This window comes from Blennius ocellaris, assembly GCF_963422515.1.
Source record: "Blennius ocellaris genome assembly, chromosome: 6".
NCBI lineage: Eukaryota > Metazoa > Chordata > Actinopteri > Blenniiformes > Blenniidae > Blennius > Blennius ocellaris.
Window position 1 is genome coordinate 363300 of NC_137655.1, and position 19986 is coordinate 383285.

Consider the following 19986-nt stretch of genomic DNA (forward strand, 5'->3'; position numbering starts at 1 on the left):
CTGGCAGAACGTCTTCATTAGCGAAGGTAACGACACCAAACCATAGAACTAGAACTAGAACTAGAACTAGAGCTTCTGAGCTGACTGCTGGCGGAACGTCTTCATTAGCGAAGGTAACGACACCAAACCATAGAACTAGAACTAGAACTAGAACTAGAGCTTCTGAGCTGACTGCTGGCGGAACGTCTTCATTAGCGAAGGTAACGACACCAAACCATAGAACTAGAACTAGAACTAGAACTAGAACTTCTGAGCTGACTGCTGGCGTGTCGTCTTCATTAGCGAAGGTAACGACACCAAACCATAGAACTAGAACTAGAACTAGAACTTCTGATCTGACTGCTGGCGGAACGTCTTCATTAGCGAAGGTAACGACACCAAACCATAGAACTAGAACTAGAACTAGAGCTTCTGAGCTGACTGCTGGCAGAACGTCTTCATTAGTGAAGGTAACGACACCAAACCATAGAACTAGAACTAGAACTAGAGCTTCTGAGCTGACTGCTGGCAGAACGTCTTCATTAGTGAAGGTAACGACACCAAACCATAGAACTAGAACTAGAACTAGAGCTTCTGAGCTGACTGCTGGCGGAACGTCTTCATTAGTGAAGGTAACGACACCAAACCATAGAACTAGAACTAGAACTAGAACTAGAGCTTCTGAGCTGACTGCTGGCGGAACGTCTTCATTAGTGAAGGTAACGACACCAAACCATAGAACTAGAACTAGAACTAGAACTAGAGCTTCTGAGCTGACTGCTGGCGGAACGTCTTCATTAGTGAAGGTAACGACACCAAACCATAGAACTAGAACTAGAACTAGAACTAGAACTTCTGAGCTGACTGCTGGCAGAACGTCTTCATTAGTGAAGGTAACGACACCAAACCATAGAACTAGAACTAGAACTAGAGCTTCTGAGCTGACTGCTGGCAGAACGTCTTCATTAGTGAAGGTAACGACACCAAACCATAGAACTAGAACTAGAACTAGAACTAGAGCTTCTGAGCTGACTGCTGGCGGAACGTCTTCATTAGCGAAGGTAATGACACCAAACCATAGAACTAGAACTAGAACTAGAACTAGAGCTTCTGAGCTGACTGCTGGCGGAACGTCTTCATTAGCGAAGGTAACGACACCAAACCATAGAACTAGAACTACAACTAGAACTAGAACTAGAGTTTCTGAGCTGACTGCTGGCGGAACGTCTTCATTAGTGAAGGTAACGACACCAAACCATAGAACTAGAACTAGAACTAGAACTAGAGCTTCTGAGCTGACTGCTGGCAGAACGTCTTCATTAGTGAAGGTAACGACACCAAACCATAGAACTAGAACTAGAACTAGAACTAGAGCTTCTGAGCTGACTGCTGGCAGAACGTCTTCATTAGTGAAGGTAACGACACCAAACCATAGAACTAGAACTAGAACTAGAGCTTCTGAGCTGACTGCTGGCAGAACGTCTTCATTAGCGAAGGTAACGACACCAAACCATAGAACTAGAACTACAACTAGAACTAGAACTAGAGCTTCTGAGCTGACTGCTGGCGGAACGTCTTCATTAGTGAAGGTAACGACACCAAACCATAGAACTAGAACTAGAACTAGAGCTTCTGAGCTGACTGCTGGCGGAACGTCTTCATTAGCGAAGGTAACGACACCAAACCATAGAACTAGAACTAGAACTAGAGCTTCTGAGCTGACTGCTGGCAGAACGTCTTCATTAGTGAAGGTAACGACACCAAACCATAGAACTAGAACTAGAACTAGAGCTTCTGAGCTGACTGCTGGCGGAACGTCTTCATTAGTGAAGGTAACGACACCAAACCATAGAACTAGAACTAGAACTAGAACTAGAACTTCTGAGCTGACTGCTGGCAGAACGTCTTCATTAGTGAAGGTAACGACACCAAACCATAGAACTAGAACTAGAACTAGAGCTTCTGAGCTGACTGCTGGCAGAACGTCTTCATTAGTGAAGGTAACGACACCAAACCATAGAACTAGAACTAGAACTAGAACTAGAGCTTCTGAGCTGACTGCTGGCGGAACGTCTTCATTAGCGAAGGTAATGACACCAAACCATAGAACTAGAACTAGAACTAGAACTAGAGCTTCTGAGCTGACTGCTGGCGGAACGTCTTCATTAGCGAAGGTAACGACACCAAACCATAGAACTAGAACTACAACTAGAACTAGAACTAGAGTTTCTGAGCTGACTGCTGGCGGAACGTCTTCATTAGTGAAGGTAACGACACCAAACCATAGAACTAGAACTAGAACTAGAGCTTCTGAGCTGACTGCTGGCGGAACGTCTTCATTAGCGAAGGTAACGACACCAAACCATAGAACTAGAACTAGAACTAGAACTAGAGCTTCTGAGCTGACTGCTGGCAGAACGTCTTCATTAGTGAAGGTAACGACACCAAACCATAGAACTAGAACTAGAACTAGAACTAGAGCTTCTGAGCTGACTGCTGGCAGAACGTCTTCATTAGTGAAGGTAACGACACCAAACCATAGAACTAGAACTAGAACTAGAACTAGAGCTTCTGAGCTGACTGCTGGCAGAACGTCTTCATTAGCGAAGGTAACGACACCAAACCATAGAACTAGAACTACAACTAGAACTAGAACTAGAGCTTCTGAGCTGACTGCTGGCGGAACGTCTTCATTAGTGAAGGTAACGACACCAAACCATAGAACTAGAACTAGAACTAGAGCTTCTGAGCTGACTGCTGGCGGAACGTCTTCATTAGCGAAGGTAACGACACCAAACCATAGAACTAGAACTAGAACTAGAGCTTCTGAGCTGACTGCTGGCAGAACGTCTTCATTAGTGAAGGTAACGACACCAAACCATAGAACTAGAACTAGAACTAGAGCTTCTGAGCTGACTGCTGGCAGAACGTCTTCATTAGTGAAGGTAACGACACCAAACCATAGAACTAGAACTAGAACTAGAACTAGAGCTTCTGAGCTGACTGCTGGCAGAACGTCTTCATTAGCGAAGGTAACGACACCAAACCATAGAACTAGAACTAGAACTAGAGCTTCTGAGCTGACTGCTGGCGGAACGTCTTCATTAGCGAAGGTAACGACACCAAACCATAGAACTAGAACTAGAACTAGAGCTTCTGAGCTGACTGTTGGCGGAACGTCTTCATTAGCGAAGGTAACGACACCAAAACTGATCCTGATTTCCAGAGACGAACGTTTAAGTCCAAACAAAATAAGACTAGAAGACTAAAAGGAGACAGTCACTAACCCAGCCTAACATGAAATGAAGAATTCTGGTCAACAGTAACACTCACGTTACTAACAGTCACGTTATTCCATGTGTGTGTACTTCCTGTCTGCACCGTTGCAGCGGTTCGTACTTTGCAGACGGTCTTGCTCACTGGTCCCTCGTCACACCGCGGCTGCTTGTCGAGAACCGACTTGTTTGTGCTGCTACATTTGATAAAACTGAGCTGGTGACATGTTGTCTACGTCATGACGACGCTATATAATACTTGTATGTATGCATGTGTCATTGTAAATACAGGTATTTGTGTTTATAAAGTGAAACGTCAATATTTTCTGTTTTTAACTGCAACAAGTGATCTTTGTGAGCTGCGTTTCCACTCCCAGCCGACAGGGGGTGGTGTGGGCCGTGCCGGTGCCTTCAGCGGAGTCACGTGACCGCCAGCGTCCGGTCGAATGTCGCCGCTCCCCGTTTGAAAGTATGTGGGGAGCGCTGGGCAGTTAGCGGCGTTGAGACGCGCAGTAGCGGGGCCGAGAGTCCCGGAAGTCCCGGAGGACGGAGGACGGAGGACGGAGGACCGTGGAGCGCTGCTGCAGCTTCCGTCGGGACGGAGACGATCCTGGACGGTCACTGGGACCTGGGACGACTTCATGACGACCAGGAGGTGTCGCGGTAAGCCCGCTTCCGGTCCGGACAGAGTGTTCCGTCACACTCTCTCTTCGGGCTTTTATTTTGAAGTGACACCGGGATTTGGCAGTGACATCCTGAGGTGGAACGAATATTCCCTCCTGTCTCCTTTCCTCTCTACTCTTCCTTAACCCCCCCGAGTGACGTCACGGGGTTAAGGAAAGGTGTTAGGAGGCTTCCTAAAGGGTTTAAGGAAAGGTGTTAGGAGGCTTCCTAAAGGTGTTAAGGAAAGGTGTTAGGAAGCTTCCGAAAGGAGTTAGGAAAGGTGTTAGGAGGCTTCCTAAAGGAGTTAGTAAAGGTGTTAGGAGGCTTCCTAAAGGAGTTAGTAAAGGTGTTAGGAGGCTTCCTAAAGGTGTTAGGAAAGGTGTTAGGAGGCTTCCAAAAGGTGTTAAGGAAAGGTGTTAGGAGGCTTCCTGAAGGAGTTAGGAAAGGTGTTAGGAGGCTTCCAAAAGGAGTTAGGAAAGGTGTTAGGAGGCTTCCTAAAGGGTTAGGGTTAGAACCAATACAAGATGTGTACTATATAAATACACGTATATAAGATGTATACCAGATAAAGATTAAGTAGTATTTAAAGTACTTCAGGGACACAATCCAGGTTGATCCTGAGTGACCAGACTGGTAGAATATTGTTACAATAACCTTTAGATTTACACTTCAAAGTGTTTCTTTGTTGTGTCACAGTGTCTAGAATGAAACGTCTATATTTACGAGATCAAAGGGTTTGTAGTGAAAATGACTACAATCTCAACAGGAAGTCAATTTTAATGAAACATTCTGGTCAAACTACAATGAAATGTGAAATAAAGTAGTAATAATAATAGTCTGTCAGTTCCTTGGTGGGACGAGGTGGAGTTCTTCATGTCCCTGCAGGAGGACACCACACGTCCTGCAGGAGGACACCACACGTCCTGCAGCGCCGCAGGAGGACACCACACGTCCTGCAGCGCCGCAGGAGGACACCACACGTCCTGCAGGAGGACACCACACGTCCTGCAGCGCCGCGCTGCAGGAGGACACCACACGTCCTGCAGGAGGACACCACACGTCCTGCAGCGCCGCAGGAGGACACCACACGTCCTGCAGCGCCGCGCTGCAGGAGGACACCACACGTCCTGCAGGAGGACACCACACGTCCTGCAGCGCGGTGCCGCAGGAGGACACCACACATCCTGCAGGAGGACACCACACGTCCTGCAGCGCCGCGCTGCAGGAGGACACCACACGTCCTGCAGGAGGACACCACACGTCCTGCAGCGCCGCAGGAGGACACCACACGTCCTGCAGCGCCGCGCTGCAGGAGGACACCACACGTCCTGCAGGAGGACACCACACGTCCTGCAGCGCGGTGCCGCAGGCGGACACCACACATCCTGCAGGAGGACACCACACATCCTGCAGGAGGACACCACACGTCCTGCAGGAGGACACCACACGTCCTGCAGCGCCGCAGGAGGACACCACACGTCCTGCAGGAGGACACCACACGTCCTGCAGCGCGGTGCCGCAGGCGGACACCACACATCCTGCAGGAGGACACCACACATCCTGCAGGAGGACACCACACGTCCTGCAGGAGGACACCACACGTCCTGCAGCGCCGCAGGAGGACACCACACATCCTGCAGGAGGACACCACACGTCCTGCAGGAGGACACCACACGTCCTGCAGCGCGGTGCCGCAGGCGGACACCACACGTCCTGCAGGAGGACACCACACATCCTGCAGGAGGACACCACACATCCTGCAGGAGGACACCACACATCCTGCAGGAGGACACCACACGTCCTGCAGCGCCGCGCCGCAGGAGGACACCACACGTCTCTAAACTCACGTCCTGCAGCACGTCTCAGTATTACAATTCTCAGTATTCTGGTCATTTCTCTGTCACTCAGCTTGAAATGTTCCAGGAAAACCTGTCTTCAGTCAAGGTGTCCTCTTCAGTCAAGGTGTCCTCTTCAGTCAAGGTGTCCTCTTCAGTCAAGGTGTCCTCGTCGAGCAGGCTCCTCCTCCTTCTCCTCCTTCTCTCTTCCCCCTCCTCCTCCTCCTTCTCTCTCTTCCCCCTTCTCCTTCTCCTCCTTCTCCTCCTTCTCTCTTCCCCCTCCTCCTCCTCCTTCTCTCTCTTCCCCCTTCTCCTTCTCCTCCTCCTCCTCCTTCTCTGTCTTCCGCCTCCAGCAAATAGTGACTTAAATGTCAAATTTGAAAATTGAACGTCGTTTAAAACGTGATTTTTTAACCAAGTTATCACTGGAACATCACTTTTATTTTGAAATTCTTTTCAAAATGTTGCTACGGTATTGCCTGGAGTATTGGAGCAGAACCTGTGTACTATCCCTCCATCCATCCCTCCTCATCCTCCCTTCCAGGTGAAGCTGTCACAATGGAATCACAGCTGCTGATTGGCTGGCAGCAGGAGAAGGCGGAGCTTAATCAGGAAGTGTGTCGACTGCAGGAGCAGCTGGCAGAGAGCCGGGCGGAGCGGGTGGAGCTGGAGTCCAGGAGCAGGATGCTGACGGAGCGGGTGAGGGGGGGTGGGCGGAGCTGGAGTCCAGGAGCAGGATGCTGACGGAGCGGGTGAGGGGGGGGTGGGCGGAGCGGGTGGAGCTGGAGTCCAGGAGCAGGATGCTGACGGAGCGGGTGAGGGGGGGTGGGCGGAGCTGGAGTCCAGGAGCAGGATTCTGACGGAGCGGGTGAGGGGGGGGTGGGTGGAGCTGGAGTCCAGGAGCAGGATGCTGACGGAGCGGGTGAGGGGGGGGTGGGCGGAGCGGGTGGAGCTGGAGTCCAGGAGCAGGATGCTGACGGAGCGGGTGAGGGGGGGTGGGCGGAGCTGGAGTCCAGGAGCAGGATTCTGACGGAGCGGGTGATGGGGGGTGGGCGGAGCTGGAGTCCAGGAGCAGGATGCTGACGGAGCGGGTGAGGGGGGGGTGGGTGGAGCTGGAGTCCAGGAGCAGGATGCTGACGGAGCGGGTGAGGGGGGGTGGGCGGAGCTGGAGTCCAGGAGCAGGATGCTGAGGGAGCGGGTGAGGGGGGGGTGGGCGGAGCGGGCGGAGCTGGAGTCCAGGAGCAGGATTCTGACGGAGCGGGTGAGGGGGGTGGGCGGAGCTGGAGTCCAGGAGCAGGATGCTGACGGAGCGGGTGAGGGGGGGTGGGCGGAGCTGGAGTCCAGGAGCAGGATGCTGAGGGAGCGGGTGAGGGGGGGTGGGCGGAGCGGGCGGAGCTGGAGTCCAGGAGCAGGATGCTGACGGAGCGGGTGAGGGGGGGTGGGCGGAGCTGGAGTCCAGGAGCAGGATGCTGACGGAGCGGGTGAGGGGGGGGTGGGTGGAGCTGGAGTCCAGGAGCAGGATGCTGACGGAGCGGGTGAGGGGGGGTGGGCGGAGCTGGAGTCCAGGAGCAGGATGCTGAGGGAGCGGGTGAGGGGGGGGTGGGCGGAGCGGGCGGAGCTGGAGTCCAGGAGCAGGATTCTGACGGAGCGGGTGAGGGGGGTGGGCGGAGCTGGAGTCCAGGAGCAGGATGCTGAGGGAGCGGGTGAGGGGGGGTGGGCGGAGCTGGAGTCCAGGAGCAGGATGCTGAGGGAGCGGGTGAGGGGGGGGGTGGGCGGAGCGGGCGGAGCTGGAGTCCAGGAGCAGGATGCTGACGGAGCGGGTGAGGGGGGGTGGGCGGAGCTGGAGTCCAGGAGCAGGATGCTGACGGAGCGGGTGATGGGGGGTGGGCGGAGCTGGAGTCCAGGAGCAGGATGCTGACGGAGCGGGTGAGGGGGGGTGGGCGGAGCTGGAGTCCAGGAGCAGGATGCTGAGGGAGCGGGTGAGGGGGGGTGGGCGGAGCGGGCGGAGCTGGAGTCCAGGAGCAGGATGCTGACGGAGCGGGTGAGGGGGGGTGGGCGGAGCTGGAGTCCAGGAGCAGGATGCTGACGGAGCGGGTGATGGGGGGTGGGCGGAGCTGGAGTCCAGGAGCAGGATGCTGAGGGAGCGGGTGAGGGGGGGTGGGCGGAGCTGGAGTCCAGGAGCAGGATGCTGACGGAGCGGGTGATGGGGGTGGGGGGCACCAGACTGAATGATACTCTCGCTCTCGCTCTCTCTCTCCCTCTCTCTCCCTCTCCCTCCCTCCCTCCCTCTCTCCCTGCAGCTCTCTCGGAGGTGGTCTCCTCCGCCCGGCACCTCCCTGCAGGAGGAGGAGGTGCAGTGGAGGAGGAGGGTGAGGGAGGGGAGGGAGAGGGAGGCGCGCCAGGCCCTGCTCCTGCACCGCCTGCAGAACAAGGTGAGGAACCTGGTTTGTACACAACCTGCAGAACCAGGCGTGTCCACTGACGGAGTACTGAGTTGTGTTCCTGCAGGTGACGGAGTACTGAGTTGTGTTCCTGCAGGTGACGGAGTACTGAGTTGTGTTCCTGCAGGTGACGGAGTACTGAGTTGTGTTCCTGCAGGTGACGGAGTACCGAGACCGATGTCACAGTCTGGAGCTGCAGCACCAGCAAGCACAGGTGATGCTGCTAGTACCCTGTAGTACCCTGTACCCTGTACCCTGTACTCTCTGTAGTACCCTGTACCCTGTCGTACTCCCACACTGCAGAGAGTACTGCAGTAGTGAGTACTGACCCAGCCTTGTGTGCAGCAGCAGAGCAGAGAGCAGCACAGGGGCCTGGACGGCGCCCTCAGCAGGCTGGAGGAGGAACAGCACAGGGAGCTGGACGGCGCCCTCAGCAGGCTGGAGGAGGAACAGCACAGGGGCCTGGACGGCGCCCTCAGCAGGCTGGAGGAGGAACAGCACAGGGGCCTGGACGGCGCCCTCAGCAGGCTGGAGGAGGAACAGCACAGGGAGCTGGACGGCGCCCTCAGCAGGCTGGAGGAGGAACAGCACAGGGGCCTGGACGGCGCCCTCAGCAGGCTGGAGGAGGAACAGCACAGGGAGCTGGACGGCGCCCTCAGCAGGCTGGAGGAGGAACAGCACAGGTTGTTCTGCTGCTGATAATGATTGCCACCTGGGTGGACCTTCATCTTCATCACCTTCATCTTCATCACCTGGTGTCTCCAGGTCCGTCGGGCTGCTCCACACCAACGCCGTCCTCCAAGATGGACTTGTCCAATCAGAGCAGGCCAACCGGGACCTGAGCCAGAACCTGCAGAAGCTGACAGCCGATTGGACGAGAGCTGTGAAGGAGGCGGAGCAGAGAGAAGCTGATTGGCTCAGAGAGAAGGAGGTTGGTTTGGATCCTCTGTCCCTGTCTCACTGGTCCCTGTCTCACTGGTCCCCGTCTCACTGCTTCTGTCTGTCTCATTGGTCTCTGTCTCACTGGTCCCTGTCTCACTGGTCTCTGTCTCACTGGTCCCCGTCTCACTGGTCCCTGTCTCACTGGTCCCTGTCTCACTGGTCTCTGTCTCACTGGTCCCTGTCTCACTGGTCCCCGTCTCACTGGTCCCCGTCTCACTGCTTCTGTCTGTCTCATTGGTCTCTGTCTCACTGGTCTCTGTCTCACTGGTCCCCGTCTCACTGGTCTCTGTCTCACTGGTCTCTGTCTCACTGGTCCCCGTCTCACTGGTCCCCGTCTCACTGGTCTCTGTCTCACTGCTTCTGTCTGTCTCACTGGTCCCCGTCTCACTGGTCCCCGTCTCACTGGTCCCTGTCTCACTGGTCCCCGTCTCACTGGTCTCTGTCTCACTGCTTCTGTCTGTCTCATTGGTCTCTGTCTCACTGGTCCCTGTCTCACTGGTCTCTGTCTCACTGGTCTCTGTCTCATTGGTCTCCGTCTCACTGGTCCCCGTCTCACTGGTCTCTGTCTCACTGGTCCCTGTCTCACTGGTCCCCGTCTCACTGGTCCCCATCTCACTGGTCTCTGTCTCACTGCTTCTGTCTGTCTTACTGGTCCCCGTCTCACTGGTCCCCGTCTCACTGGTCCCCATCTCACTGGTCCCTGTCTCACTGGTCTCTGTCTCACTGCTTCTGTCTGTCTCATTGGTCCCCGTCTCACTGGTCTTTGTCTCACTGCTTTTGTCTGTCTCATTGGTCTCCGTCTCACTGGTCCCCATCTCACTGGTCCCCGTCTCACTGGTCCCCATCTCACTGTCTCGGTCTCACTGCTGGTCTCTGTCTCAGTGCTTGTCCCTGTGTCACTGTCCCTGTATGTCCAGGCCTGGCGACTGGAGGCTGTCCAGCAGCAGGCTGGTCTCATGTCCGTCTGGAGGTCTGCTTCTGCTCTGAGGACACAGTGTCTCCATGTGAGGACGGCTGCTGACAGGTAGGTCCAGAAGACATTGTCCTTACTTGAAGACACTGTCCTTACCTGCAGATACTCGAGTCTCTGCAGCAGGTTTAGTCTCTGGTTTAATCTCTGCAGCAGGTTTAGTCTCTGCAGCAGGTTTAGTCTCTGGTTTAGTCTCTGCAGCAGGTTTAGTCTCTGGTTTAGTCTCTGCAGCAGGTTTAGTCTCTGGTTTAATCTCTGCAGCAGGTTTAGTCTCTGCAGCAGGTTTAGTCTCTGCAGCAGGTTTAGTCTCTGGTTTAGTCTCTGCAGCAGGTTTAGTCTCTGGTTTAGTCTCTGCAGCAGGTTTAATCTCTGCAGCAGGTTTAGTCTCTGGTTCAGTCTCTGCAGCAGGTTTAGTCTCTGGTTTAATCTCTGCAGCAGGTTTAGTCTCTGGTTTCGTCTCTGGTTTGGTCTCTGCAGCAGGTTTAGTTAGACCTGGTCCTCCTCCTGCAGAGACCTCTGGCAGCTCCGGGCCCAGTTCTCCCAGCTCTCCTCCTCACTCCTCTCCACCTGGGACTGCGTCTCCTCCTCCTCACCAGCTCCTCCTATGTCCTCCACCTGGGCCCTGCCTCCTCCACTCTCCTCCTCCTACACCTGGGGACCCTTCTCCTTAGGAGAGCCGGAGCAGCAGCAGGAGGTGGAGGAGCAGCAGCAGGAGGTGGAGGAGCAGCAGCAGGAGGTGGAGGAGCAGCAGCAGGAGGTGGAGGAGCAGCAGCAGACAAAGAGGGGTCTTCAGTGTGTTGCTCAGGCTGTCCTCCGGCTGGTGAGTGTTCTTTAAAGACCTTCTCAGAGTGGGTGGGTGGGTGGGTGTGTGTGTGTGTGTGTGTGTGTGTGTGTGTGTGTGTGTGTGTGTGTGTGTGTGTGTGTGTGTGTGTGTGTGTGTGTGTGTGTGTGTGTGTGTGTGTGTGTGTGTGTGTGTGTGTGTGTGTGTGTGTGTGTGTGTCCGTCCTGTCACCCCTCCTGTTGCTGAGCAAGTTATGTGATGTTCCTGTTCCTTCAGTCCAGGACTCTGGGCAGCAGTGTGCCCTGGGACAGCGGGGGACAAGTGGACCTGTCCTCGCCCTGGGACAGCGGGGGACAAGTGGACCTGTCCTCGTTGCTGTCTGTCCTGTCGCAGGCCGACAGCGCCCTGCGGAGGAGCAGAGAGGAACTGCAGGTCAGAGACGCTCCACACTGTCCTTACCCCGGGGTGGCCCAGGACTCAGTGTGTGTGTGTGTGTGTGTGTGTGTGTGTGTGTGTGTGTGTGTGTGTGTGTGTGTGTGTGTGTGTGTGTGTGTGTGTGTGTGTGTGTGTGTGTGTGTGTGTGTCAGCAGGGATCTTCTCTTCAGGTCAGACTGAACCTGGAGGACCACAACCAGCAGCTGCTCACCACACACACACTGCAGGACAGGTACACATCTGGTTTACCTGGATCTGGTTCATCACATCTGGATCTGGTTGATCAGGGCTGTGGGGGTTTTCAGGGACCAGCAGGAGGCGCCCCCTGCGGTGGTTCTACAGCAGACAGAGCCTCAATGGGTGACGGAGAGGCTGCAGGAGGAGAGGAGGAGTGATGGAAGGCAGATGGAGGAGGTACGGAGGAGGTGAAGGTCATGTGACTGTTCAGTTGACCTTTCTGATCCCAGTGTTTGGTCCTCAGCTGAAGGAGGCGCTGGAGCAGCAGCAGCAGGAGAACAGGAGTCAGAAGGAGGCGCTGGAGCGGCAGCAGCAGGAGAACAGGAGTCAGAAGGAGGCGCTGGAGCGGCAGCAGCAGGAGAACAGGAGTCAGAAGGAGGCGCTGGAGCAACAGCAGCAGGAGAACAGGAGTCAGAAGGAGGCGCTGGAGCAACAGCAGCAGGAGAACAGGAGTCAGAAGGAGGCGCTGGAGCGGCAGCAGCAGGAGAACAGGAGCCTGAAGGAGGTGCTGGAGCAGCAGCAGCAGGAGAACAGGAGTCAGAAGGAGGCGCTGGAGCGGCAGCAGCAGGAGAACAGGAGTCAGAAGGAGGCGCTGGAGCAGCAGCAGCAGGAGAACAGGAGCCTGAAGGAGGTGCTGGAGCAGCAGCAGCAGGAGAACAGGAGTCAGAAGGAGGCGCTGGAGCAGCAGCAGCAGGAGAACAGGAGTCAGAAGGAGGCGCTGGAGCAGCAGCAGCAGGAGAACAGGAGTCAGAAGGAGGCGCTGGAGCAGCAGGAGAACAGGAGTCAGAAGGAGGCGCTGGAGCAGCAGCAGCAGGAGAACAGGAGTCAGAAGGAGGTGCTGGAGCAGCAGCAGCAGGAGAACAGGAGTCAGAAGGAGGCGCTGGAGCAACAGCAGCAGGAGAACAGGAGTCAGAAGGAGGCGCTGGAGCAGCAGCAGCAGGAGAACAGGAGTCAGAAGGAGGCGCTGGACAGTCTTCAGAAGAAAAGCGAGGAGCTAGAAAAGGAGATCCAGGAGTTCAGGTACTAACAAAATGCATGTTCAGAATCCCTCCAGAGTCCCTCCAGAATCCCTCCAGAATCCCTCCAGAATCCCCCTAGAAACCCTCCAGAAACCCTCCAGAATCCCCCCAGAATCCCTCCAGAGTCCCTCCAGAATCCCTCCAGAGTCCCTCCAGAATCCCCCCAGAATCCCTCCAGAATCCCCCCAGAATCCCTCCAGAAACCCTCCAGAATCCCTCCAGAATCCCCCCAGAATCCCTCCAGAATCCCCCCAGAATCCTCCAGAATCCCCCCAGAATCCCTCCAGAGTCCCTCCAGAAACCCTCCAGAATCCCCTCAGAAACCCTCCAGAATCCCCTCAGAATCCCTCCAGAATCCCCCAGAATCCCTCCAGAATCCCCCCAGAATCCCTCCAGAATCCCTCCAGAATCCCCCTAGAAACCCTCCAGAATCCCCCCAGAATCCCCCCAGAATCCCTCCAGAATCCCTCCAGAAACCCTCCAGAATCCCCCCAGAATCCCCCCAGAATCCCTCCAGAATCCCTCCAGAATCCCTCCAGAATCCCCCAGAATCCCCCCAGAATCCCTCCAGAATCCCCCCAGAATCCCTCCAGAATCCCCCCAGAATCCCTCCAGAATCCCTCCAGAATCCCCCTAGAAACCCTCCAGAATCCCCCCAGAATCCCCCAGAATCCCCCTAGAAACCCTCCAGAAACCCTCCAGAATCCCCCCAGAATCCCTCCAGAGTCCCTCCAGAATCCCTCCAGAGTCCCTCCAGAATCCCCCAGAATCCCTCCAGAATCCCCCCAGAATCCCTCCAGAAACCCTCCAGAATCCCTCCAGAATCCCCCCAGAATCCCTCCAGAATCCCCCCAGAATCCCTCCAGAATCCCCCCAGAATCCCTCCAGAGTCCCTCCAGAAACCCTCCAGAATCCCCTCAGAATCCCTCCAGAATCCCCCCAGAATCCCTCCAGAATCCCCCAGAATCCCTCCAGAATCCCTCCAGAATCCCCCTAGAAACCCTCCAGAATCCCCCCAGAATCCCCCCAGAATCCCTCCAGAATCCCTCCAGAAACCCTCCAGAATCCCCCAGAATCCCCCCAGAATCCCCCCAGAATCCCTCCAGAATCCCTCCAGAATCCCTCCAGAATCCCCCCAGAATCCCTCCAGAATCCCCCCAGAATCCCTCCAGAATCCCCCCAGAATCCCTCCAGAATCCCTCCAGAATCCCCCTAGAAACCCTCCAGAATCCCCCCAGAATCCCCCCAGAATCCCCCTAGAAACCCTCCAGAAACCCTCCAGAATCCCCCCAGAATCCCCCCAGAGTCCCTCCAGAATCCCTCCAGAGTCCCTCCAGAATCCCCCCAGAATCCCTCCAGAATCCCCCCAGAATCCCTCCAGAAACCCTCCAGAATCCCTCCAGAATCCCCCCAGAATCCCTCCAGAATCCCCCCAGAATCCCTCCAGAATCCCCCCAGAATCCCTCCAGAGTCCCTCCAGAAACCCTCCAGAATCCCCTCAGAATCCCTCCAGAATCCCCCAGAATCCCTCCAGAATCCCCCCAGAATCCCTCCAGAATCCCTCCAGAATCCCCCTAGAAACCCTCCAGAATCCCCCCAGAATCCCTCCAGAATCCCTCCAGAAACCCTCCAGAATCCCCCCAGAATCCCTCCAGAATCCCTCCAGAAACCCTCCAGAATCCCCTCAGAATCCCTCCAGAATCCCCCCAGAATCCCTCCAGAATCCCCCAGAATCCCTCCAGAGTCCCTCCAGAATCCCACCAGAATCCCCCCAGAATCCCACCAGAACCCCAAAATCTCTCTCTCTCTCCCCCCACAGGTGTGTTTCTACCTCTCTCCACCTGCAGCTCCGTCAGCAGCAGGTGGAGCTGGTACAGTCTGAAGTAGAGAAATGTCAGCTGACGTCTCACATGGAAGCTCTGCAGCGAATCAAACGCACCCTGAACGGTGAGTGACACCTTCATCACCATCATGACCGTCATCATCATCATCATCATCATCATCATCAGTAACTCACTGTAACTGTAACAGCAGCAGTAACTGGACCTCTACTGGTGCTTCACCTCCAGTCCCTTGACGTAGTACCGTGTCAGAACCGTGCTAGTACCATGCTTTCCTGGTACCAGGAAAGTAGCCGGGTTTTCTGGGTTCAGGAGCTCGAGTGACCAGAGGGTTCAGGAGCTCGAGTGACCAGAGGGTTCAGGAGCTAGAGTGACCAGAGGGTTCAGGAGCTAGAGTGACCAGAGGGTTCAGGAGCTCGAGTGACCAGAGGGTTCAGGAGCTTGAGTGACCAGAGGGTTCAGGAGCTAGAGTGACCACTCAACTCAACTCAACTTTATTTATAAAGCGCTTTTAGCAGCCGTAGCTGAAACAAAGTGCTGTACATTGAAAATAAAAATATAAGTCGCAAAATAAAAACGTTAAAACAATAAAAACAATAAGATGTTAAAACTATAAACAAATCATAAAAGGTTAAAACAATAAAAAACGAAGGCACTGAAACCAGAGCAGAGTCTCACACTGAGGTAAAAGCCAAAGAATAAAAGGGTTCAGGGTTCAGGAGCTAGGAGCTAGGGTGGAGGGGTGGTTAGTGCTCTGGCCTCATTGCCACAAACTCCTGGTTCAAACCCAGCCAGGGCCTTTTGTTCTTCCTGTGTGAGGGTTTCCGCCCCGAAACAGTGAAGCCCTGCCCATATTAGGCAGTGAAGCCCCGCCCATATTAGGCAGTGAAGCCCCGCCCATATTAGGTAATATTAGTAATTAATGTGTGTCTTCAGGGGAGATGGAGTGTCTGCGAGGAGAAATACAGCGAGAGACCTCCTACAGAGAGGACGAGCAGCAGAGGAGGGAGGAGCTCCAGCAGGAGGTGGAGAGGCTCCGGGAGGAGCAGCAGAGGAGGGAGGAGCTCCAGCAGGAGGTGGAGAGGCTCCGGGAGCAGCAGCAGAGGAGAAAGGAGCTCCAGCAGGAGGTGGAGAGGCTCCGGGAGGAGCAGCAGAGGAGGAAGGAGCTCCAGCAGGAGGTGGAGAGGCTCCAGGAGGAGCAGCAGAGGAGGGAGGAGCTCCAGCAGGAGGTGGAGAGGCTCCGGGAGGAGCAGCAGAGGAGAAAGGAGCTCCAGCAGGAGGTGGAGAGGCTCCGGGAAGAGCAGCAGAGGAGGGAGGAGCTCCAGCAGGAGGTGGAGAGGCTCCAGGAGGAGCAGCAGAGGAGGGAGGAGCTCCAGCAGGAGGTGGAGAGGAGGAAGGAGGAGCAGCAGAGGAGGGAGGAGCTCCAGCAGGAGGTGGAGAGGAGGAAGGAGGAGCAGCAGAGGAGGAAGAAGCTCCAGCAGGAGGTGGAGAGGCTCCGGGAGGAGCAGCAGAAGAGGGAGGAGCTCCAGCAGGAGGTGGAGAGGCTCCGGGAGGAGCAGCAGAGGAGGGAGGAGCTCCAGCAGGAGGTGGAGAGGCTCCAGGAGGAGCAGAGGAGGAAGAAGCTCCAGCAGGTGGTGGAGAGGCTCCAGGAGGAGCAGCAGAAGAGGGAGGAGCTCCAGCAGGAGGTGGAGAGGCTCCAGGAGGAGCAGCAGAAGAGGGAGGAGCTCCAGCAGGAGGTGGAGAGGCTCCAGGAGGAGCAGCAGAGGAGGGAGGAGCTCCAGCAGGAGGTGGAGAGGCTCCAGGAGGAGCAGCAGAAGAGGGAGGACCTCCAGCAGGAGGTGGAGAGGCTCCGGGAGGAGCAGCAGAGGAGGGAGGAGCTCCAGCAGGAGGTGGAGAGGAGGAAGGAGGAGCAGCAGAAGAGGGAGGAGCTCCAGCAGGAGGTGGAGAGGCTCCAGGAGGAGCAGCAGAAGAGGGTGGAGCTCCAGCAGAAGGTGGAGAGGCTCCAGGAGGAGCAGAGGGAGGAGGTGCAGAGCTGGAACAGAGAAAGAGAAGATCTTCACAAACACCTGGGCTCAAAAGACGGAGAGGTGGAGGTGCAGAGGAGGCGCATAGTGGCACTGAAGGAGGAGGTGCTGCAGCAGCAAAGAGAGATGGACAGGTTGAGGGAGGAGGTGATGGAGAAGCAGCTGCTGTTGCAGCAGGTGGAGGAGGAGCTGGAGAAGAAGCAGGAGGATCAGAGAGTGAGAGACGGAGAGGTGGAGGCACTGTGCGACCGCTTGGACTCCTTAGAAAAGAAGGAGGGGAGACAGAGGAGGAGGGTGGAGGAGGTGCTGCAGGAACTGAAGGAGAGAGAAGGGGAGGTGGCGCTGCTAAACGTTCGTCTGAACATTGCCAGGGAGGAGCACGAGGAGGTGAAAGAGGAGGTGCTGCGGCGGGAGCGCAGCATGGAGAGACAGAACAACTCTGTAAGGGAGCAGCTGGAGGAGAGGGAGGAGGAGGTGCAGCAGCTGAAGGAGCGCCTGAGCCTGCAGGAGGAGGAGGTGCAGCAGCTGAAGGAGCGCCTGAGGCTGCAGGAGGAGGAGGTGCAGCAGCTGAAGGAGCGCCTGAGCCTGCAGGAGGAGGAGGTGCAGCAGCTGAAGGAGCGCCTGAGGCTGCAGGAGGAGGAGGTGCAGCAGCTGACAGAGCACCTCAGGCTGCGGGAGGAGGAGGTGCAGCAGCTGAAGGAGCGCCTGAGGCTGCAGGAGGAGGAGGTGCAGCAGCTGACAGAGCACCTCAGGCTGCGGGAGGAGGAGGTGCAGCAGCTGAAGGAGCGCCTGAGGCTGCAGGAGGAGCAGGAAAAGGAGGTGCAACAGCTGAAGGAGTGCCTGAGGCTGCAGGAAGAGGTGCAGCAGCAGAAGAAGCGGGAGGAGGAGGTGCAGCAGCTGACAGAGCGCCTGAGGATGCAGGAGGAGCAGGAAAAGGAGGTGCAACAGCTGACAGAGCGCCTGAGGCTGCAGGAGGAGCAGGAAAAGGAGGTGCAACAGCTGACAGAGCGCCTGAGGCTGCAGGAGGAGGAGGTGCAGCAGCTGACAGAGCACCTCAGGTTGCGGGAGGAGGAGGTGCAGCAGCTGATGGAGCGCCTGAGGCTACAGTTGGAGGAGGTGCAGCAGCAGAAGGAGCGGGAGGAGGAGGTGCAGCAGCTGAAGGAGTGCCTGAGGCTGCAGGAGGAGGTGCAGCAGCAGAAGGAGCGGGAGGAGGAGGTGCAGCAGTTGACAGAGCGCCTGAGGCTGCAGGAGGAGCAGGAAAAGGAGGTGCAACAGCTGACAGGGCGCCTGAGGCTGCAGGAGGAGGAGGTGCAGCAGCTGACAGAGCATCTCAGGCTGCGGGAGGAGGAGGTGCAGCAGCTGATGGAGCGCCTGAGGCTACAGTTGGAGGAGGTGCAGCAGCAGAAGGAGCGGGAGGAGGAGGTGCAGCAGCTGATGGAGCGCCTGAGGCTGCGGGAGGAGGAGGTGCAGAGGAAACAGAGACAACAGGAGCTCCAGCAGGAGGAACACAGAAGGATGCAGGAGGAGCTGCAGCAGAGCCAGAAGGAGGAGCTACAGCAGCTGCAAAAGGTGAAGGAGGTGGAGGAGGAACTTAGCATGAGGAGTGACAACATAACATCCTTCACTGAGGAGGTGCAGGAGGAGCCGAGGCAGAAGGAGCAAATAGAAGAGAGACTCCTCAGGAAGGAAGAGGAGGTGCAGCAGATGAAGGAGGGCCTGAGGGAGGCGCTGGAGGAGGTGACCACACTGAAAGTTCTCCTGCAGGTACAGCGCCTCCTCCTGGACACCTGAACATGACGCCACGCCTCCTCAGGACTCACCATGTTTCTCATCTTAGGAAAGCCACGCTGAGGGGGAGCTTCTGAGGAGCACCCTGAAGGAGGTGGAGGAGCGGAGGATCACCTTGAAGGTGGAGGTGAAGGAGTTAAAGAGGAGCCTGAAGGAGGAGGTGGAGGAGCTGAGAGCCAGAAACCAGGGGAGGAGCAGGAAGAAGGAGGTGAAGGAGGAGATTCAAAACCTAAAGCCAAGAAAGGTGAGGAGGAGGAGGAGGGGGAAGGGGGGAATCCTGAAGGAGAGGAGGAGGAGGAGGGGGGGGGGAATCCTGAAGGAGAGGAGGAGGACTGACTGTGTGTGTGTGTGTGTGTGTGTGTGTGTGTGTGTGTGTGTGTGTAGTCTGCAGACACCACAGAAGAAGAGCGTGTGAGGAGCAGGTTGAAGGAGCTGGAGGAGGAGGTGAGGAGGTCGGGGGGGTTACTGGCTGCCTCACAGTTCTGGATGATGATGATGCTGAAGATGTTCCTGTGTCTTCAGGTCAATAGGCTCCGCCTCTTCGTGGCTGCAGGACAGCGGAAGAAGGCGGAGTTGATCCAGCAGGCGTCCAGCAGCAGCCAATCACTGCTCTCCCTGAGGCAGCAGCTGAGCCAGTCGCTGTCGGCCGTCAGCCGCCGTCCCACCGCCTCCGTCCTGCTGCACCAGACGCAGCGGCTGCAGCACTGCCGCCGGGGGGCGGAGTTTCACTCGTCCCTCGGCCAATTGGAACATTAGCCTCTCACTCACGGTCTCTCCTGCTTCCTGGTCCGGGCTCTGGTCCGGGCTCTGGTCCGGGCTCCGGTTGGTCCCATGGACCCAGATTGAATGAACTATTTCAGAGCCAATGGCATCGAAGTCATGTTTCCTGTCAGTTGGGGGTGGGACTTAACAGTTGAATAGAGCTTTCTCATTGGACAGAACGAATGGAGGCTTTCTGTGTTTACATGAATAAAAAGGGAATAAATCAGAATCCTGAGACTATTGAACCTGAAAACACCCGTGGTGCTAACTTCCTGTTAGCTTCCTGTACACCTGTCCTCTTGGGTTTGGGTCTTCAGTGATTCAGGGTTGACCCTTACCCTGAACCCAACCCTGACCCTTATTCTGACCCTCAACCCTGACCCTTAATCTGACCCCAACTCTGACCTCAACCCTTACCCTGAACCCAACCCTGACCCTTATTCTGACCCTCAACCCTGAACCCAACCCTGACCCTTATTCTGACCCTCAACCCTGACCCTTACCCTGAACCCAACCCTGACCCTTAATCTGACCCCAACTCTGACCTCAACCCTGACCCTTAATCTGAACCCAACCCTGACCCTTACCCTGAACCCAACCCTGACCCTTAATCTGACCCCAACCCTGACCCTTACCCTTGGATGCACAACCTACCAGTACCTACACTCCACAAGTGGGGTCAAAAGTGACCCCAATTCAAATCAATGCTTTTTTGCAATACTGGGTTATCTTCAAAATCTTAAAACGAAGAGTTTTATTATTTTCATATTCTAAGTATTCCTCATAAAACATGTTTGTGACATGAGGCCATATTCATTTTTATTTATTTTTTCATTAATTTTAAGAAATTGCAGTTTTTGTATCTCGACCCCACTGTTCCACAAGCAGTTCCTATGGAATCTTCTACGAACCTTTAATTCTTTGCAACTCTGACTGTCCCACTTATACATCTGATATCATCTTACACATCTGGTATCATCTTCTACATCTGGTA

At 55.8% G+C, this 19986-nt stretch overlaps 1 protein-coding gene across 3 annotated transcripts; it reads left to right on the forward strand.

The window, feature by feature from the left end:
• The first annotated feature begins 3735 nt into the window (after positions 1-3735).
• On the forward strand, positions 3736-19201 carry LOC308131053 (uncharacterized protein). 3 transcript variants are annotated; one of them, XM_080497618.1, is made up of 18 exons: positions 3736-3917; positions 6297-6451; positions 8053-8184; positions 8351-8407; positions 8539-8876; positions 8959-9124; positions 10053-10159; positions 10616-10925; positions 11163-11318; positions 11477-11553; positions 11627-11735; positions 11803-12578; positions 14397-14524; positions 15355-15800; positions 15903-18206; positions 18280-18474; positions 18615-18674; positions 18753-19201. In XM_080497618.1, the coding sequence occupies exons 1-18, from the start codon at positions 3896-3898 to the stop codon at positions 18984-18986; spliced, it is 5772 nt and encodes a 1923-aa protein (XP_080353744.1). In that variant the 5' UTR covers positions 3736-3895; the 3' UTR covers positions 18987-19201. The 3 variants fall into 3 exon arrangements, with proteins under 3 accessions (XP_080353744.1, XP_080353745.1, XP_080353746.1); XM_080497619.1 differs by having other exon boundaries at positions 8542-8876; XM_080497620.1 differs by having other exon boundaries at positions 8545-8876.
• Positions 19202-19986: the final 785 nt, after the last annotated feature.